The sequence below is a fragment of the Leptosomus discolor genome, chromosome 4 (assembly GCF_034619465.1).
Source record: "Leptosomus discolor isolate bLepDis1 chromosome 4, bLepDis1.hap2, whole genome shotgun sequence".
Lineage (NCBI taxonomy): Eukaryota > Metazoa > Chordata > Aves > Leptosomiformes > Leptosomidae > Leptosomus > Leptosomus discolor.
Window position 1 is genome coordinate 41200542 of NC_141394.1, and position 18623 is coordinate 41219164.

At 37.4% G+C, this 18623-nt stretch overlaps 1 protein-coding gene across 2 annotated transcripts in view; it reads left to right on the plus strand.

Annotated features, from left to right (window-relative positions):
- MARCHF1 (membrane associated ring-CH-type finger 1) overlaps positions 1–8850 on the plus strand; it is a 96281-nt gene extending 87431 nt beyond the window's left edge. For both annotated transcript variants that reach the window (XM_086464419.1, XM_009960948.1), the window contains 2 exons: positions 4880–5027; positions 8555–8850. In XM_086464419.1, coding sequence (XP_086320545.1) covers positions 4880–5027; positions 8555–8850 — 444 coding nt within the window. The remainder of the gene's footprint in view (positions 1–4879; positions 5028–8554) is intronic.
- Positions 8851–18623: the final 9773 nt, after the last annotated feature.

Below are 18623 nucleotides of genomic sequence, written 5' to 3' on the forward strand. Positions count from 1 at the left end.
CAGTAAAATTACAATCTGAAGGTGGGGAAAAGGAACACAAGCAGTGAAGTCTGCAGAGTGCAATTCTGTGGTGTGGCAACAGCTTTTGTGTGAGCAGTGTGAAGCTTTTGGTTCTGCATTGGGACATCATGAAACCACTTAGCAGAAAGCTTAATGTATGGGAAGGAATTAAAATTTCAGATTTACTTCTTTCTATAAGAAGAGAGGTTGTATTGGGATCTCTAGGATATGAAGCAGCATCTACACATCCGCAGACAGTCTGTTTTCAGAGGATATTAAAAAATATCCGTAATTATTTGTTGCATATTGATTAACCAAGATTTTGTTAAAAGTGACATGCAGGGAGGCAAACTTTAGTCCTTTAAAATAAATATCAGGGATTGTCTCAGACTATGTTACAGGAAAGGGAAGTGGTTGGCTACATATGATTTAGATGTTCCCTGTGAGTAGGCCATTTTTTTTTCCTTTTTTATTTCTTTTTTTTTCTTTCCCCAGAAGACTCATGACTATATTTTGTAATTGCAAGAGTGGGTTATGAAATCAGTAACTATTCCTTTTAAGTTTTGGAGCTAGATAGTCTTTAAGAAACAAAACCAAAACACAAGGTAGAAACCCAGAAGAGGGTACAGTTTTACAGCTATCACTTTCAAGATTATTACAAACTTCTCTGGCAGTAAAGCACAAGAATTCAGGCTGAGGTGCACGTCGTGCTTTAGAAGTAGCTGCAAGTAGTAGCTGGGGTGGGAGGAGTGTTTCTGATCACATTTACCATCTAGCTTCTTTCCTTTGACAGTTCATTCTGGCTTCTTGGTAGGAACCTCTGAAGCAGGTAGACAGTCTCCTACCACCCTCCAGTGGTTTGCAGAGCACAGTGCAAGTGTAATGTTCAGAAAGCATATTCAGAAAATAAAAAGGGGACTGGGGATATTTCAAGCTTTCTTCCCGGGATACACATTGTTGCATTGTGGATTTTTTTGGTGACTTGTGTAAAAGGCTTTGTGGTTGTTGGATGTTAGGAAGTGTTTTAGCACAGCTGTTCTGTGGGGCATAATGATAATCATGTGATTGCTTGCATTTGCAGGACACTAAACCATCTGCATCTGTGATGATTTCCAGTCTGTGATATTGCTGACAGGATTAAGGAATCTGTAGGTGGTAACAATCAGATGTACAACAGTGAAGGGGTGCTTTGGAGGAGGCTGGGCAAAAACTACAGTGTTTGACTGTCAATTTAGTGACTTGATAATTTGCAAGTCGTTATAAATGTCTCCTCTGGCTGTTACAGTCTTCCATTTCTTTCCCTCCTTCCGTTCTCTAGAGCACTTTAGGAGTAGTAACATATAAGTTCCAAGGAAAATTGGATCTGGGCACTTACTTTGTGTTATTTTTCTGTTCTTGGTGGCATCTGATACTCTATCCATGACATGTCACAGTGTCATCAACCTGATACTTGTACGTTTTTCTAGATCACTGATGAAGATAATAAAACATGATGCAACTTATTTTTATCTTGCCACCATGACTGTAGAGAGCCATGAGAACTGCAGGAGCTTCAAAATACAGCAGGGGTGAATTTATCAGTGGCTAAGGAGGCATTAATGTGACATGGTAGCATCTGCCAAACTTACCCACCCAACTCTAGGCTATATCGAGTCCTGGACTATAAAGCACAAGTAAAAGGGGCTGATGCATTCATTGCTCAATATATTATTGTCTCATAGCCTTTGCAATGTTTATTTCATGTGACTGTTCTTTTATCCAAGCAAGTTTGTGCTATCATTAACAGATAAATTTTTGATTTAAGCCTATTGCAAAAATCCTAAAATAGTGAATTTCACTTTTCTGCTCCAGGGCAATTTAAATTGCTAGCTTATCTACTAATATCACTTGTCTAGTAGAGAGTGGCAGTAGTCACATAGTACTTTCTGTTCGGCCAAGCTAAACTACATGAGTAGAACAGAAAAATTACCTCAGCTACCACAGCGATCACCAGGAGTAGAGCACAAAGTTTAACTGAGTTTCCCCTTCTGAGCTCAGCCCATCATGACTGGAGTTGAGAGGAGAACTGGGACTGCAGCTAGGGCAGGGCAAAACAGAAGCATGACTTTGGGAGACACTAAACTGTAAAATGCTCCCAAGTACTCTCATCCCCCTGTGCCTGTCCATGTGAGCAGGAGTCTCTCCTTGGTCCTTTCTTGTATCCCGACCGGGAGTATGAGCTGCTCTGCACAGTCTTCCAGTTCTGTAACCACCCACGCCCTAGTGGCCTTTCCTGGTCTCCTGCCAGCCTGCTTATTTCTGGCGTGGTAACGTGTGAGTGGGTAGAATAGACACACAGGCATGCTGTCTTGTGGGAGAAGAAAAGGGGCCAGAGAGAGGAAGCAGAGTCCGGTAGGCCTTGGCTTGCTTTCTGGCTGGATTTGATCATAGGATGTTAGCTGCTTTAGCCCATTTCTGTTAGCTCCCTCTCCTCATGTACATTTTTTGTAAATGTCAGCAGAAGTTTCTGAGCTTTTTCCTTTATTTATCTATCCTGCCTGTTGGCCGTTTGTTTTTTGTCTTTTTTTTTTTTTTTATTCTACCTTCAAAATGTTTACATTTAGAGTAATGGGACCAGGATTCTTCTTTGACTTTAAAATTCCATGAAAAAGCTTTATTTGACTGGGCATTCAGACTGACACTCTAAGGCTTTTGTGTATGTTACAGAGTAAAATGGCTATAATGAGACTGCAGGTATACGTGACAATGAAAATTTAGCACAGAATCTTCTCTCCAGTAGACAAAAAAGTGTAGCATCAGAGTTGAGATGACAGAAAATTTCTATTTAAGAAGACAATTCATTCTTCTTTAGGTTTGACGTTGATCTGTCACAGGTAAGCGAAGGGTTAAGGTAAAATCCTTTTTTCCATCTGGACAAAGACAACTTTTTCTTTGCAAAGAAAGCCTGCTGCAAGGCTTGAATTGAATTTTCACTGCAAAAAGCATGAAAGTCTCCAGGTCAAATGCTGTGTAACTTGGTGACTGTAATGATATGGTAAAACTGTGATGATAATGCCACAGTCTGTCTGGTCTGACCACTGAATACTACCTACATGAACTACGAAATGTTCTGGTTTTTTGATTTATTACCTTTTATTAATGTCTTCCATTTTCCAGACTGCTATCTAAAAACCAGCAAGCTTAGTTTTCACTCCTAAGTAGATGTATCAGAAACTGAAATGAGGTATCAGCTGGTAAATAAACTGTTAGCTCTGTCTCTTTGTGTATTACTCAGGAAATATTTCAGTTCTCTAAACATTTACTTAATTATCGTGTTTGTAAGATTCTGGCAAGGGCTAGAAAATGCTCCAGAGATTGTGTTTTGAGGCAACAGCTCTGAAATGTGCAAGCTTCAACTGCCATTAAAGACTGAAATTTGTTTGGCCTGGTATGTCCTGCTCTAAAACTAATGGCAGGAAGAAGCATTTCTGAGCGTTAGCCTCCCTGGTGATATTGCATTGACATTCCTCAGCTTTTACTGCAGTTGTGCTCCTTTGAAACGTGAGCAGACAGCAAATAGCGTGCAGACCAGAAGAATGGCCTTATTGGTTCAGGTTAAAGTCTATAGCTCAGATGCGATCTCCACACTAGCCATAAACAATGTAGCTATCTCCCAAAAATTTTTAAAATTTAAATTTAAAAAAAAAAAAAAAAAAAAAAAATAAAAACCCCCAAACAAACAGCCAACTGGAACAAGGAAAACAAAGCTAAACTCATACCTTCAAAGTAAATTTATACCACCTCAGTGCTCTCAAGTGGCCAGGGTTTTTGACCCAGCCTTAGCATCTGGAAACTACTTGGAGTCGCAGCCAGAATGTCCTAAAGGTCGGTGTAAGGTCGGGCATCTTTGCTGTCCCGGTGGGCAGCACTGTGGCTTGCATGCTGAAGCACGGTTCAGTCTTGGGTTAGCAGGACTGCAGAGAGGTGGCACTGTTGTACTGTAGTTTGTGCTCGTTTCGTTCACCAGATGCTAGCCATGGACTCCGAGATATTCATCGGAATCGAGGCATTTTGCTTTTAAATGTCATAGTCTTTCATCTGTTTTCAAAGGCAAGCATTTTAGTAGAGCAAGGTTTTGTTTTAAAGGAGTGATGAAAACAATGCCTTCACAAGCGAGATTAAAAAAAAAATTGCCTCAAGAGTTGCTTTGTTCAAATGCAGAGAATAGCCTATTTCATCTTAAAATACTTAACTTAAACTGGGATTTAGTGCTGTAATTCACAAACATATGATGGATTTAGTGCCATAATTCACTAATATGTGCCTGGAAGATCCTTCTTGCATTCCTGTGCCTATTTGATTGCTGTCATGTACTACGTTTCCACATAATCATCTTTTCAAGTTTATTGAATTCAATGCTGAATGCAGTTGTGTTTCTTATGCTTTTATTTTATGGGAAGACTGTTCCACAACAGCGTTCCTCTAATTTTAAGCAACTGAGAATAGCTGAGAGTAATTTAAGTATTACAAGCTAATGTTTGGGGGTTTTCTTCTGTCATCACCAGAAGTGCGCATCAGGTAAAGTTAAAATAAATACTCATCTTTTTACCTGTCTATTAACGTGTTATGGGTGTACTGCAATGAAATTACTTTAGATGTCATTCGCAAGCAGACAGAAACAGAACTCTTCATTCCTCCTTATCTGTGAAAATGAGATCATTACAAATTTTAGTGACAATGCACATACTACTGTAATGCAATGTGTATTGTCAAAATAAAAGCACTTGTTACTTTTATTACTGCTTGGATTTTTGGTAGAAAGAGCCAGAATGGCCTAATCAGTTTATTGCACAATATTACAAGTCTGATTTTTTTTATTACTTTTTTTTTTTTATTACAGTGGGAGAAACTACAGATGACAACAAGTGAGAGGAGGAAAATAGTTTGTTCAGTCACATTCCACGTAATTGCAATTACCTGTGTTGTTTGGTCATTGTATGTTTTAATTGATAGAACCGCTGAGGAAATTAAACAAGGCAATGATAACGGTAAGTATCTTTTACCTTCTTCAATCTTGTTGATAATGCAGTGGACGGCTTTGAAAGGCAGCTATGTAACCAGTCGCAGTCTGTTCTTAAATAACAGCTCACTGATACATGGCTACATCAAATGCTTTAATGCAGATGTAATGAATGCATCAGTGTTAAAAGCTTGTGTTATGCCTCTGCAGAGAGACCTCTACTTAGTGTAATCATTACAACAGCTTAACTAGCCTGCTGGTTCTTCCTTGGTTAATCTCCCATTATCTAGCTATTTCTAAGGCTCAGACAAAAAGATGAGTCAAATTCAAAGAGCTCAGTGCAAGTTCAGGTCATAAAATAACAATTTATTTGTATTACCCACTTGAACCTTGATATCCTTTAAAACACGATAGATCCCTTTCATCAACAAGCTTCCTAATACGAACTTCCAAGAGACCGTGTTCCAGTTGTGTTAGTCCTTTATGTGGTACTTAAATAACATGGAAAGCCATTCCTGTGTCCTTTCAAATAGAATTTCACCATCACTGTCCATGTTCCAGTTGTGTTTATTGTGAGGGCAGTGGAGTCTCTGTCTGTGGAGATACTGAAAACCCAACAGGACATGTGTAACAAAACGCAAGTTTAACATAAGTAGGTTTCTTTTTTGGACTATACTTATCATATGTGGAAACTATATTCCAAACTGAACTACTGTTTTCCATTTCAAATCTAAGTGTATTCAGTCTTAAATTTAGTCTTAAATATGATCATCGTGATGATGAAGAGAATAAAAAGCTTTGAGTTTTCACCTGAATTGATTTTAAGCACAGTAGAGGGACAAAGGTCTCTAGCTTTGTGCTATGATCTGAAGTTAACATGGAAAACAAAACAGGTGGAGCTCTGTGCCTTGCTAGTTAGATAAATATTTGATGATACTCCTGATGCTTGCCTTTCTTGCGTATGAAAGGAAAATAGGTAACAAGCCTCAGTAAGTCACAGACAAATGTATACTACAAAGCCTTGTTTTGCATTCTTTCTAAGTGGGTAACCCTGTTTTTCATCTCAAAAAACCCGGCCCTGAGGACAGGACTAGGAATGACTTTGAACTTCTATTTATGAGTACAACTATATCACCCTACTCATTAAAAAGGGAAAAGGTACGTCTGTGGATTAGCTGAACTTACACAACGAAACAGCCAACATGATTTTTTGTTGTTATATAGAATGCATAAGAATCACATTAATTAACACTGGTAGGCTCAAAAAGTATTTACCATTTGTATAGAATTCAGTGCTTGCCAAATGTAACGGATGATTCTCCACACTAAAAAATGGGCAAAGAGATGCCTTGGAGCTAGTTACAACATGAAAAAAAAAAAAGTGTTTGTGAAGAGAAGTCTTGGGGGCGGGGGGGGGGGGGGTACATTTACAAAATCAAACGTGTATTTTGCGGGGGGTGGAAAGAGACATATATATAGTTTGCTTTTCTCTCCGTTATCTCTGTTTAAATGAGAAATGCTGGAAAAAAGACAGCGAACACTGAAGAAAAACACTTTATAAACTTATTTTGAGGAGAAAAACTGAAAGCCCTGAATAATACTAGTACTGTTTGATAATATTGTGTGAGCTTAAAAATCCCTTTTTCAAATGTATCTCTCAAAATATGTAAAGGGTGTTTTGTTTTTTTTCTCCTTACAAAAGCATATGATGCAAATAAATAAAAGTGTAAACCTCTTAATTGGTAAACCTGTTGCTGGTCTATAGAAAGGACAATTTAAAATATATTTAAAATATTCTAGAACTTACAAGGCACCAATGGTAGGGAATCAAGTTTCACATAAATTTGCTCTGCTTGAAGAAACAGGTCTAGGCTTACTTGAGCTTTGTCTCTCCTAATAAAGCTTAAGTCTGTGAAAATATAGCAATCCTGGAATATACTGAAAGGTAAAAAAATTCACTGTGCTGTACCAGTTAAGCAAAACAAAATGTTTCCTGTATTACCTTGGAAGAAGCAGCAGCACACCTATACTGCTAAGAAGTGGAAGAAACGCTGAAGGAAAGCTGAGCCTTTTATCCAGCTTCTTTCTTCTGAGCTCAGTACTCCAGCTGGTTCTAAGCATCATTACCCACTGATGGGGCTTAATCAGATGCAAACCATACTGTTTTCATAATTAAGAGCAAGAAAGAGAAGGTGATTTTTAAAAACAGTTATTAAAGGGGGAAAAAAAAAAGAAAAAACACATCACTGGATATAACACCTTAGCAAAGTGTTCTTTGTTATTTCCTTTTGTCCAAGGAGCAGGGGATTGAAGAAAGGTACAACAAACGTTTTGTGAACAAATTTAACAAATATAAAAGGATTTGTCCCTGGCAAGTTCAACTAACCAGAGTAATGGTGGTTAGGGACACACAAAGTGATTTACATAGCCTTTCAATGCTTTCATTTTGCTGCAACTTAAAAAAAAAAAAAAAAAAAAAAAATTAATTGGCTAGCACCATCCCTTAATTCATTGTTACCATTTCTAAGTACTACTAAAGAGTTACCATGACAGGGAAAACTACAGGTACTTCAAACATTTTGTGTGCTTTTCCAGTAATTAATATTCTTTGGACTCTGTTTATTTAATTAAAAAAGCACAGTTTCTGTGTGCTTAAGAGTAAAGGGGATACTTAGATTCATGAGACACACAGCTGGCTGCTTTTGAGGAGTCCAGGTTACCAGGTCTAGGAGTTGAGACTGGCTTCTCACTGAAGCTCTTCTGCCAAGTCCTAAATGAATCCAGATTGCTTTCCTGCCTGTGGCAAAAAATGTCTTCCCTGTGTAAAACTTGAGTAAAACTCACAAATATCACCAAGCTGTTTTGATATATCACCTGTGGTTGAATACAGCATCTGCAAGGCACCTTGACTACTACACTCAGTGAGCAAAATGTTACTCAAAGACCTTTCATATAGGACCAACAAACCTATTCAGAATGTTTTCTGATGCAGGAGGTAAGAGCCCTTTCCACTAGCTTTTTTTACTATACCCTGGCTTCAGGATGAAGCTAGGACCAGGTGATAATATTGTAAATGTTGTTGTTCCAGGTACCCTGAACAGTGTCATGCTTTAGCATGATTGAAAAAAACACCAAACGAGCAGTTGTTGTTGAAGCTGTGCATAATATTTCTAGGTATCCAGTTATGTCAGTTTTGGTACTTGTATTTTTGCTTAAGCAAGCTATTCAATATGGGGATATTATTGAAGAACTGCAAACTCTTTTGGTTTTGACTGTGTCAAGCATTATGCTTCCTTTGTGAGAACAGCCTTCTATTTCTTATTTAACCAAACTGTGGTGAAGTCAGTTAAAAGTGGGAGGCAGACGTAGTTTCTTGGCTGGCCTATGGGATAGGAAACTGCTGCTGTTTTCCACTTGGGCCAGAACTGCCCCAATAGCATGTACATACCTGGGAATTCCTACCAAGTGGCTTCTTTTCAAAATATTTTACTGAAACTCGGTACTTGATATTCAATATATAACAATGGTATTAAATATTAACATTTTATTTCAAAGGTGTCCTTGAATGGCCATTTTGGACAAAACTCGTTGTGGTAGCCATTGGATTCACGGGGGGCCTGGTCTTCATGTACGTGCAGTGTAAGGTTTATGTTCAGCTGTGGCGCAGGTTGAAAGCCTACAACAGAGTGATCTTTGTTCAGAACTGCCCAGACACCGCCAAAAAACTGGAGAACTCTTCGTGCACTCAGGCCTCGGACGTCAAGGATGCAGTGGTGGTGCCAGTAGCACAGACAGGTACAAACTCTCAGCCGGCAGCTGAAGAAACAACATCTGAGGTCATGCCAGTTTGACGGAGACAGCATTGTTTCTTCCTTGCAGAATAAGGCGTAGTGTTTTCTACACTACAAATCCTAAAAGAGAGTAGAAATGACTGTGCATTTTTTCAGTTTAAAAAAAAAAATCCACACAACAAAAAAAACACACAAAAAACAAAACCACAAGGAAAATGGATCCAGCAAAGCAACTTGTTACTGTATGGAATGTGACCGTTCGTGAAGTAGTTTCTCAACTAGTCAGCAAGTGTAGTGAAAGTCAAAGTGTAGAAAGTGCGATAGAGAACAGGTGTAACAGACAATGCCAAACCAATGTGACAAGAGTACTTTTTTTTTTTTTTTAAATTGGATGGCTGGAAAAGTAGAAACAGTCCTGATACAATAATTTTGTTTACAGATAACAAAAACCTTTCATGTTTACTACTCAAAGTTGTATTTGCTATTTATCTTCTTAAAGATACTTTTCAAAAGGGTACCGATCCAGTTACGTGCATTAACTGAATCAAAGTACAGAGAGCTGTATGACAGCGCTCACTCTCTAAACCTCATATGCTAACACACGTCCATATGGCTGCCGTGGAGCCTGAATGTTTGGGAAGCTGTTTCAACGAAGGATATTTGAAACATTTGAAGGGTAGCATTGTTTTTAAATATGCCTAAATTTAGCAATTCCAACCAGTATAAACTCATGTCTCCATAAGCTACAGATATTTTTGTTACATATAGCTGTCAGCAAAATAAATGTACAGGAAGGAAAGAAGGTGTAGATACATATTTAGAAGAGCATCTCAGCTGGTTTTTTTACTTTGTAAGAGTGAAATAGACATAAATTGGACACACAAAGTTTTGAGGCAGAACTTGAAAATTAAAAAATGCAGTTTATTGCAGAATCACACAAAAGTAAATTGCATATTATCAACGGTCTGAAAAAAGATGACACACAGAGAAGATGGAAGCCATTTCTTTGTTTTATTTTTTAGGATTCATGATACAGAAAGGTAGATGTAAGAGACTATACGTATCTTAAGAGAGCATTAGTTTTTATCTCCTTGTTCTGAAAAGTTAGTTTTTATCTTCCTGACTCAAAAAAGAAATCCATGGTTTCCCTCTGTACAGGTAAAATTGAGGTGTTAACAATTCAACAGTTCAGTTGTTAACTTTGTGTTTTGAGCATTCTCATATAAAAATGAAGTGTGAATAGCATTAAAAGGCGCAATAGATAAATGAATGTAGATATAATACTGTGTCCAGCAGGGTGAATTATATATAAAGAACCAATTTAGTGATTCACTTCTCATACCTGTGATGTTCACCATCAGGACATAACAGCAAGTATTAACTTGGTGTAGTTATCTACTGGCATGGACAAGTCTGGGGCGTGAACGTAATGTGTATTTAAAATAAAAGGTGAAAGTCCTTTTTTAATCTTGTATTTAGGTAAAGGAGGAAAAGCAAACAAGCAAATAAAGAACCAGAGTAAAGAGGAGAGCATAGGCTCATTCAGAATTACAAGTGAACTAGACTTTTACAGAAGCCTTGCAGTTTCTAATGGTAAATTTCCTCTTTACACACTCAACTATCTTTTACCAAGTATCGATTAAATAACAGAATCATCCCATTCTTGCAAATATCCAGGGTGCTGGGCCTAAGATGTATTGGAGTTTATATATTAGGCATTCCTTTGTGATTGCATTTACTGGCTTGAGGCTCAGGGAATACTGGAAGTAGCAGTATTAGAGAAGAAATGTGTCTTTTATCAGACCATTATGTTCTTTTGTATCAGAATTGCTCATGTAATTTGGTTGTGACTACGTGACTGCCGTCTGGCTAGAGAGGACACAAAATCTTGGTGCCTGAACAGGCCCTAAATACAGATTAATATTTACTAGAAGTTACTGCAGGGGAGTTGGATTCATGTTTAAGTTTTTTCACATAATGACAAGCACATTTCATATAAAATAACTTTCCAATTATACAATTGCAAATTGGAATTGTAGCAGCTTCTAATTTGAAATGACATATGAGAGTAACCAAATAATTTCTCTGTTTATAATTGTGGAGGAGACTTCAGGAGGTCTTCAGAAAATGATGACCGTACTAAGGAATGCATCATAACTGCACATTTTAAGTTAGTCTGCAAAGGCATGGTTTTCAAAAGGTGTAAATATAGTTCTAAAAAGTAAATCTCATGATATCTGAAGTTAGACAAAATTACTAGCAGCATCTAAATGTTTGGAATGATGTTTACAATAAAGCCTGATGAATCATAGCAAAATTGACTTACAAGGAACATTATTATGGAAGATAACTAAGAGCTTTCTGAAATAATCAGAAAGTTTCTTCCTAAGTGACAGTACCCCTGCTTCTTTAGCCACCTTGTTCTTTGACCTGCTGTAGTATCATGACCCCATTGAAAGTACTTTATGCCCTATTTTGACAGTTTACTGGAGACTAATTCACATTTTTTTTCTTGAACAAGTATCAAATTGAACTCAAAAGGAAAAAATACCTGAGGATTCTGAAAGCAGATTACTGTAGATTTTTAAAAATACACTGAAAACTCGGCAACAGAACAGACAACTTGGAAAATTTTATACTAACGTCTTCAAAACACTATTTTGGCACTCATCTCAACTGCATGTGCAACTGAGCTTACGGTTAGTTAAATACAAGAATGGAGAAAAACTTCAGCTGAAATTCCTCCTCTCCTTTTGAAATATTAATTTGGACAGCAGGAAGCGGAGACAGATAATGAGACAAGTCAGCAGCAACAGAGATTACAGCAGGCTTGAGGCAGTCTTTAGCCTTTTAAAGCATTACAGTATTAGCCCGTGCATCCCTTTCTCTTCTTAGGTGCACTGGATATTCTAGAGCTTTCAGGGATTTCCTGCAGGATTGGAATTTGTTTCTGAAGCAGCGTGCAACCTCTTCAAGAGGGCAAGGAGCTATTCACACCAACATGCCTTGGATACAGGTCTGAATGAAAAAGGAAGGTGCACAAATACAGACACTAGGCAGCTGCTTATCAATGTTTTTTCATTCCCACACAAAGCACAATTTTCTGTGTCAATTTAATAACCACAGGATTCTATCCTGCAAAAACAGTATACTGAAAGTTTTAAGATACATTCTAAGACTTTTTAATCAAAATGATCTATCAAAGAAAGATCTATATCAAACTACCTGTGTAGCCACAGTGCATCTCAGGCAAATACGCTAACAGTGGAGTTTAGCTTGGCTAAACCCACGAGGGCAGAGCCTTGCTCTGAGCATACGTTACCAAGAACAGCTTAATCTGCATTCTTGTTTAAGCAAAGTTTTAATTAAGGTAGGTAGAAGTAACCTGGTATCAGATCACATCTGGAACTTTAAACAAGACACTCCTAAGCTGTGAACACACATGTTTCTTTTCTTGTTTTACGTTACAAGCGTTATAAAGTTTATTTCAAACTGGCATAAACATACCACTTTTGACTATCATTAGCATTACAAAGATTCTCCACTAGTCCAACTGTGCCATTCACACACTGCTCTATCTGAAGGCAGTATTTAGTTGTGTAGAAAAAAAAATAGTAATTCCCCATCACCAGAACAAACAGTTTTTCATTTCTAATAATGCAATGAAACTTACTCTATGATGAAAATATTTTACTGTGTATAATATTTGGAACTACAAGTTTGTGTTACTTGTTTAACTCCCTCTCTTTTGCAAAAGAAAAATTGTATGTTTTTGTGGGTGAATGTGTACTGAAAGACAGAAGGTAAGGGAAACAAAAGTAATATATCTGCTTATTGTTGTGAAAAAAATGTATTTGTATTAAACGAATGACCCAAATTACTGTAGTATTCTATAGTTGTCACTTTGTTACACAAAGCATCACATGCTGAATATGAATTGCAAGACCACACCCTTGCAAGAAAGGTGAACATACTCAGCTGCGTACTTAATATTGATAAACCTGATAGCTCAGAGTAGTTAGTTTTGGGTACCACATCTTGTCAGAATGCTCAGGAAAATACCTCACAGTATAAATGCATTTGAAAAGAACTATGGTGGTTTAACTTGAAGAAAGGAAGACTGTGAACAGGCTTCAACTCCATAAAGAACTCCCAGAAGGCAACTGGTTTTACATCCATAGCAAAGAGGGCAACTAGTACTGGGTTTTAACTGCAGGAGGATAAAAGGAAGAAAACTATCGAAGGAGAGCAGTGCTTTGGAAAGAACTTTGTTATATCCGATTGTGGAATGTCCTACACTAGAAAGCTTTAAAGATGGGTTGGACAAACAGTTAAGTGGTTTAAAGCTAATAACCCACCTTATATTTTCAGAATGGATCATGTTCCCTTTTCTGTTATTTTACACTTCTACTTGGTGAGATTTCTGTCCTTTTTTTTAATGAAAAGAAATATTACATTTGCTTTATAAAAGAATATAACTTTAAGTTATGTGTAAAACCAAAGAAAGTATCATGTCTTGATAAATACACAGAATTCCAAGCAAACTACAAATTTAGTTTCCTAAAGAGGTTTGTATCCACCTACCCTGTATCCTTCTCCTAGCTTGTCAGCTGGGGAGGGAGTAGGCTAAGTTTTGAAACCTCACAGTTCTGGCTAGAGTGAGTAAGTCATCATATGGCCGGTAACTGCTAAGAATATACATTCAAAACACCAAAATGTTCTAACAAATTACATCCCCTACATCCAAGGCCAACAGATTGTTCATTTTGTTAAAGCTGCCCTAATTAGCTCACTGTGTAAATCAAAGATGGATTCACAAATCCCTACAAGATATAACAGAAGAAACAGCTTAGCCAAAGAAATTCTAGTAATAAACACACATTCATTTCCATTTATTAGCATATGGAAAAATAGAGCCAAATTTGGTTTTAGAATTAGTAGAGGTATAGGTCACTATGCCTTTTTGCTTTGCATACAAGAGTTTGAATCTCTTGATGAAGGGTACCATTCAACAGAACACAAAACACATTTCTATTCAGTTTGCTCTCTGAATTTACACACCCCCCCCCCCCCCCAAAAAAAAAATATTGAGGCAGTTCTGCATGAGCTTTATCTAAAAGTCCAACAAATTGTCAGTTAACAAAGAACTCTCCAAAAGTACTCTGAATGGTGTACCACATTTCCTCTGCCTAGGACACACAGAGCACAGAAAATGACCCTGGATAAATGTTACACCATGGTTGAGTACAGAATGATTCCAGTCTGCTGGAGAGTGTGGGCCCTGGGACAAACTTGCCCTTCTGTTACTTGCCAATACTTATGACTGATATGAACTGAATCACAGAACTTCCTTTTTTTAAAAAAACAAAACAAAACAAAAACAAAAAAACAGCTCACAAGTAATAGACACAAAAATACAATAATCAGCACTATTCCAAATAAAAACCAAAGATGACAGGTCACAGTAATTTTTAAGTGTGTTAACTAAATTAGATCTTATTTTAGCAATGGATAATTTCTCTTGAAAACCACATAGGAAACTGCCCAGCCTGTATGACACAAAGGATAACTTTTTTGTATTTCTTTAGGGTCATCTAGTTCAATAAATGGCATGTTTTGTTTGTTTGTTTTTTCTTCAGAACTACCATATAGTTACAATGCCTTTAGACGTTGTGCAATTTATAATTTGAAGAAATAAGGCTATAATGAAGCATGGATCATTACATCTGTGTATGCATATGTCTGGGAACATGGTAAACAACATGTTCTACAAAATTTAATACTGGTTCACAAACAGCATAGAAGTGAAAAGGAACGAAGCAAGACTTAGATGTGTTATATTAAAATAAACTCAGAAAAGAACAAACTAACCAATAAAATCTTAATGGCTCTGAGAAGCAAGACTGCTACTTAGAAGAGCCCTGAAGAATGCAGGCAAAAGAACAGATCAGTCTAGAAGAATGTTCAGGCAAAGGCTTTAGTGAATCCTCTTCAAGTACCACTTTACCTCTAGGTTTGTTAGTACATTTTGAAAGCTGGGGAAAGAGAAGAATATTTCACTTTAAAAAGTATGGGTAAGAATTTTTGGCCAGTTCATGTCCTAGCAACAGGCATTGTCACTTTATAAATTTTCAAATCAGCATGTTACTGTCTTGATTGATTATGTATGAACTTGAATATGAGCTGACATTAGTAGAATGCTGCCACCTTTCTGTATTTCTTTAGAAAATGCTTCTGTTTTTAGAGTAATGCTGGCATTTTGGTCTAATAACAAAGTTTAAATAGTTTTATTTTTCATTTCTAACAGGTACCTAGTTACACATTAAACTCTACCTTTTATTTGCAATACAAGCAGTTAAGACTTAGGGAACTTGATTACACGACCACTACAGTAAGTCTCCAGCCATCAGCTTATTTTTAGAGTTTCATGATAGGAACCCTGCACAGGATCTAGCTAGCTGTATTTAAGGCAATGGCTTAAAATGCAGTGCAAAAATCACAACCCCTCATTAGCAAAGTTCCTTACCTTCATGAAACTTACTTCTTTTGGGGAAGAAAGTCTGTAAGTCAGTTATAATGAATTTTTACTCCTGAAAGAGCTAGAAGATAGAAACATGATGTATGCATTGTATCATGCTGAGACTGACCAAACAAACCACTACTTCTGCAGTGCAGGCATTTCTTTGCCCTTTACTAGAAAACTAAGCCTGGAGGATTCCTTAAGCAGAGAACTTTTTCTGCTGAGAAAAAAAAATAATGTCCTTTTTTACTACTCTTTCCTATCTGCCAGCTGTCTGGCAAAAAAAGTTCTTTAAAAGTTGGACTCCAACAATATTTTGGATCCCAGACTCTGACATATGACAGTGTCATTAGAGAGATGAGTAAATATGCTATTGCAATCAAAGACAAAAAAAAAACCCTACACATAAGATGCTCTTGAGCTACTTAGGAATGGCTCAGAAAATGGTTCATATATGTTGCCTTTTGACTTGGTGCATCCCACTGCACATACTGGAATTGCATAAGGACCAACACATACTTTGGTAGAGGAAAAAAGGAAAAATACAATATTGAGGCTAAGTCCTTCACTGTATGCTTGTTTCTCCAGATCAAATATTGGAAGTCTCATCCCTTTAGAATCAACTTTGTGGAGCAGATTGGAAAGCCATGGTGAACAGCTCCATTAATTCAGTCACATTTGTTTCCAACACTAAAGAACTGTAAATTAATTAATCCAATGCATACAACCAGCCTTCAGAAGGATAGTGTTTTCTGGTTTTTGGGGGTTTTGTGTTTTGGGTTTTTTTTTGGTTGGTTGGTATGTTTTGTCTTTTTAAATCAACATTTGCTTTGTTTACATGAACAAAACCATACTGCTGCTGAAGTATGGAATTGAAGTCAGCTGGTTCTTTCCAGCTGAGACCATCAATAGAGTAAGGTCCTGTCCTGGTTTGGGCTAAATCAGAACTAATTCTGTTTTAGTGCTTTAACTTTTCAGTTAAGTCTCCTCTAACTACCAGCACTTTCTGAAACAGCAGCATGTTTTTCCAGACAGTGACTACTCCTAGCAGTGATAAGGCCTGATGTTTATAGTTCGTACCAAGGAATGGTATGCAGAGAGGCCCTTGCTTATACTTGTTCTTATGGCGACCAAGGTCACTGCTAAATCTTGTACTCCATGTTGGGGTGCCGGGAGTGAAAAGGGTTGCACCTACAGGGAGGAGCGAACTGGACAGGTGACCCAAACCTGACCAACAGAGTATTCCATCCCATAGACGTCATATTCAGTATAAAGCTGAGAGATCACGAGGGTCTCGTCCCTTCGCTCTTCTTCGATGGCCGACATCTGAGGAGGACTGATCCGTGCATCCCTGAATCCAGTGCCTGAGTCCAGCTCCTGCATCCCGTCCCTGTCTGCTGCCGAGTCCAGCCTGGGACTGCCCCAGTGCCAGCCCTGCGGTGTGGTGGTGACGTATTGTCATCAGGGTGGGGGGGAGTTGGGTTCGGTATTGGTTTTGTATATATTTGTACATACTGTATATATTTCATTTTTTTCCTTATTCTTATTATTATCTTTTCTTTTATTGTTATTGTTCCATTAAAGCTGTTTTAGTTTTCTTTTCCAAACCGTAAAGTCTCTCTCCCTTGTTCTCTCTCCTTTTCCCTTTTGGGAGGGGAGAGGGGTTAGTAGAGAGCGTCTGTCATTCGTTAGTGGCCGGCCCAGCCTCAAACCGTGACAGGTCCAGAATCTGAGCACAACTAACAGCTCAGCTGCTACTGAAAGTTTGAATGTTATTCTGCCAGTACCTTAGAGAAGTCTTAGCTTTCCAAGGCTGGCTGGAGTGAAAGTATAACTTAGTAAGTACACTGCAAAGTATGGTACAACAAATTAGAAAGTACATTTAAAAAAACCCCCAAACTTCTTCTATAAAAGTGGCTTTCCATGTTAAAATGTTACTTTTTGTTTGAAAGTCTGGATGTTTACTATGTGCCCTGATAATTAAAGAAACTTGAGTTTTAACAACTTTGCACTTAAAAACCTAAAAACCACAGGGACATTGTGAAGCAATATCTGACGAGTTCAGAATGAAAGAAATCTTCCATTAAATTAATCTTTAACCAGAAAAAACCAGCGTCAATTACAGAGAATTATAATAGAGGATTTAACATTAAAGTCTGTAATGCTTAGTTACAAATGAACAGAAATTCAAGGTATTCCCTACAGCAAGTTTGTAAGAACAGAGAACATCACATAAATATTTCCCATTCCTGCTGTTAGCAGCAGCTGCTTTCTAGATTTTAATTTTAAAGAAACAGAGTAACAATTTAGAACTTATGAGAGCATTCATCCTTTTTTTCTACCATAGGGAAGAAACTCAGCGACACACAAAACCCTGATAGCTGGGCTTTAAAGCACAGGCATGATTGGATAATGAAACTGATAGAAAAGATTCCACTATCTGGTCTCAGTAACATATGTGAGGCAGAAGACTCTCTGTGTAGCCCCCCAACTCCAGGCCTCTCAGCACAAAAACCCTGAGCACAGAAATTAAAAACTAATAAATAAATAGACAGTTTGCTTTGGGTTTTTTTTTTTGCTCTTTCCCATTGCCACATTAGTATTCTGCAGCAAAACCCACCTGGTAAACTGGTCTTGCACATCATCAGTTTAAGCCTAGATTACTTTTCAATTCAAATATGAATACTTGACAGCTCTATGTATTTTCTTCTGATAATTTAATCTAAAATGTTCACACAGAGAAACAGTTCTTTTTTCATTACTTCTGCAGTAGGTCAACAAGGCAGTTAAAGCCAGCTAAACAAGCAGCGAATACATGGACTTCAAGGGAGAAAATCCACAAACTCAATAAAGTCCAAATTTTAGACACGTTCTTGAAGCGTGAATAACAAATATTAAAAATGAAATAACTTCAAATATTTGACTATCACAACAACCACACATGTAATAATTACTTTTTAATAATGCCTTACTACTGAATTGTTTCAAGGAATATAGAACATCTCATTCTTCGTAACTTTGCATGACAATCTTTTTTAAAGTGTTCACCAGGATGTCAGCATAATGTACTGTCATTTCTGCTCCTTTTCCTTCTGTATTTTACCCAATGTGATGGGAAAGTGGCTTTTTCTGCAATGCTTCTACTTACAATTTCAAAGCGCATCAGATGTTATATACAAGCAAAAATTTAAGATGGATCTTCTGAAAGGCAAAATCTGTCAAAGCACTGAACACACATACATGGCTTTAGTTCAGACCAATTACCCTGGCTCAGCTTCCACCATCGTTTAACACCTCAAGTTTTATAAATCAA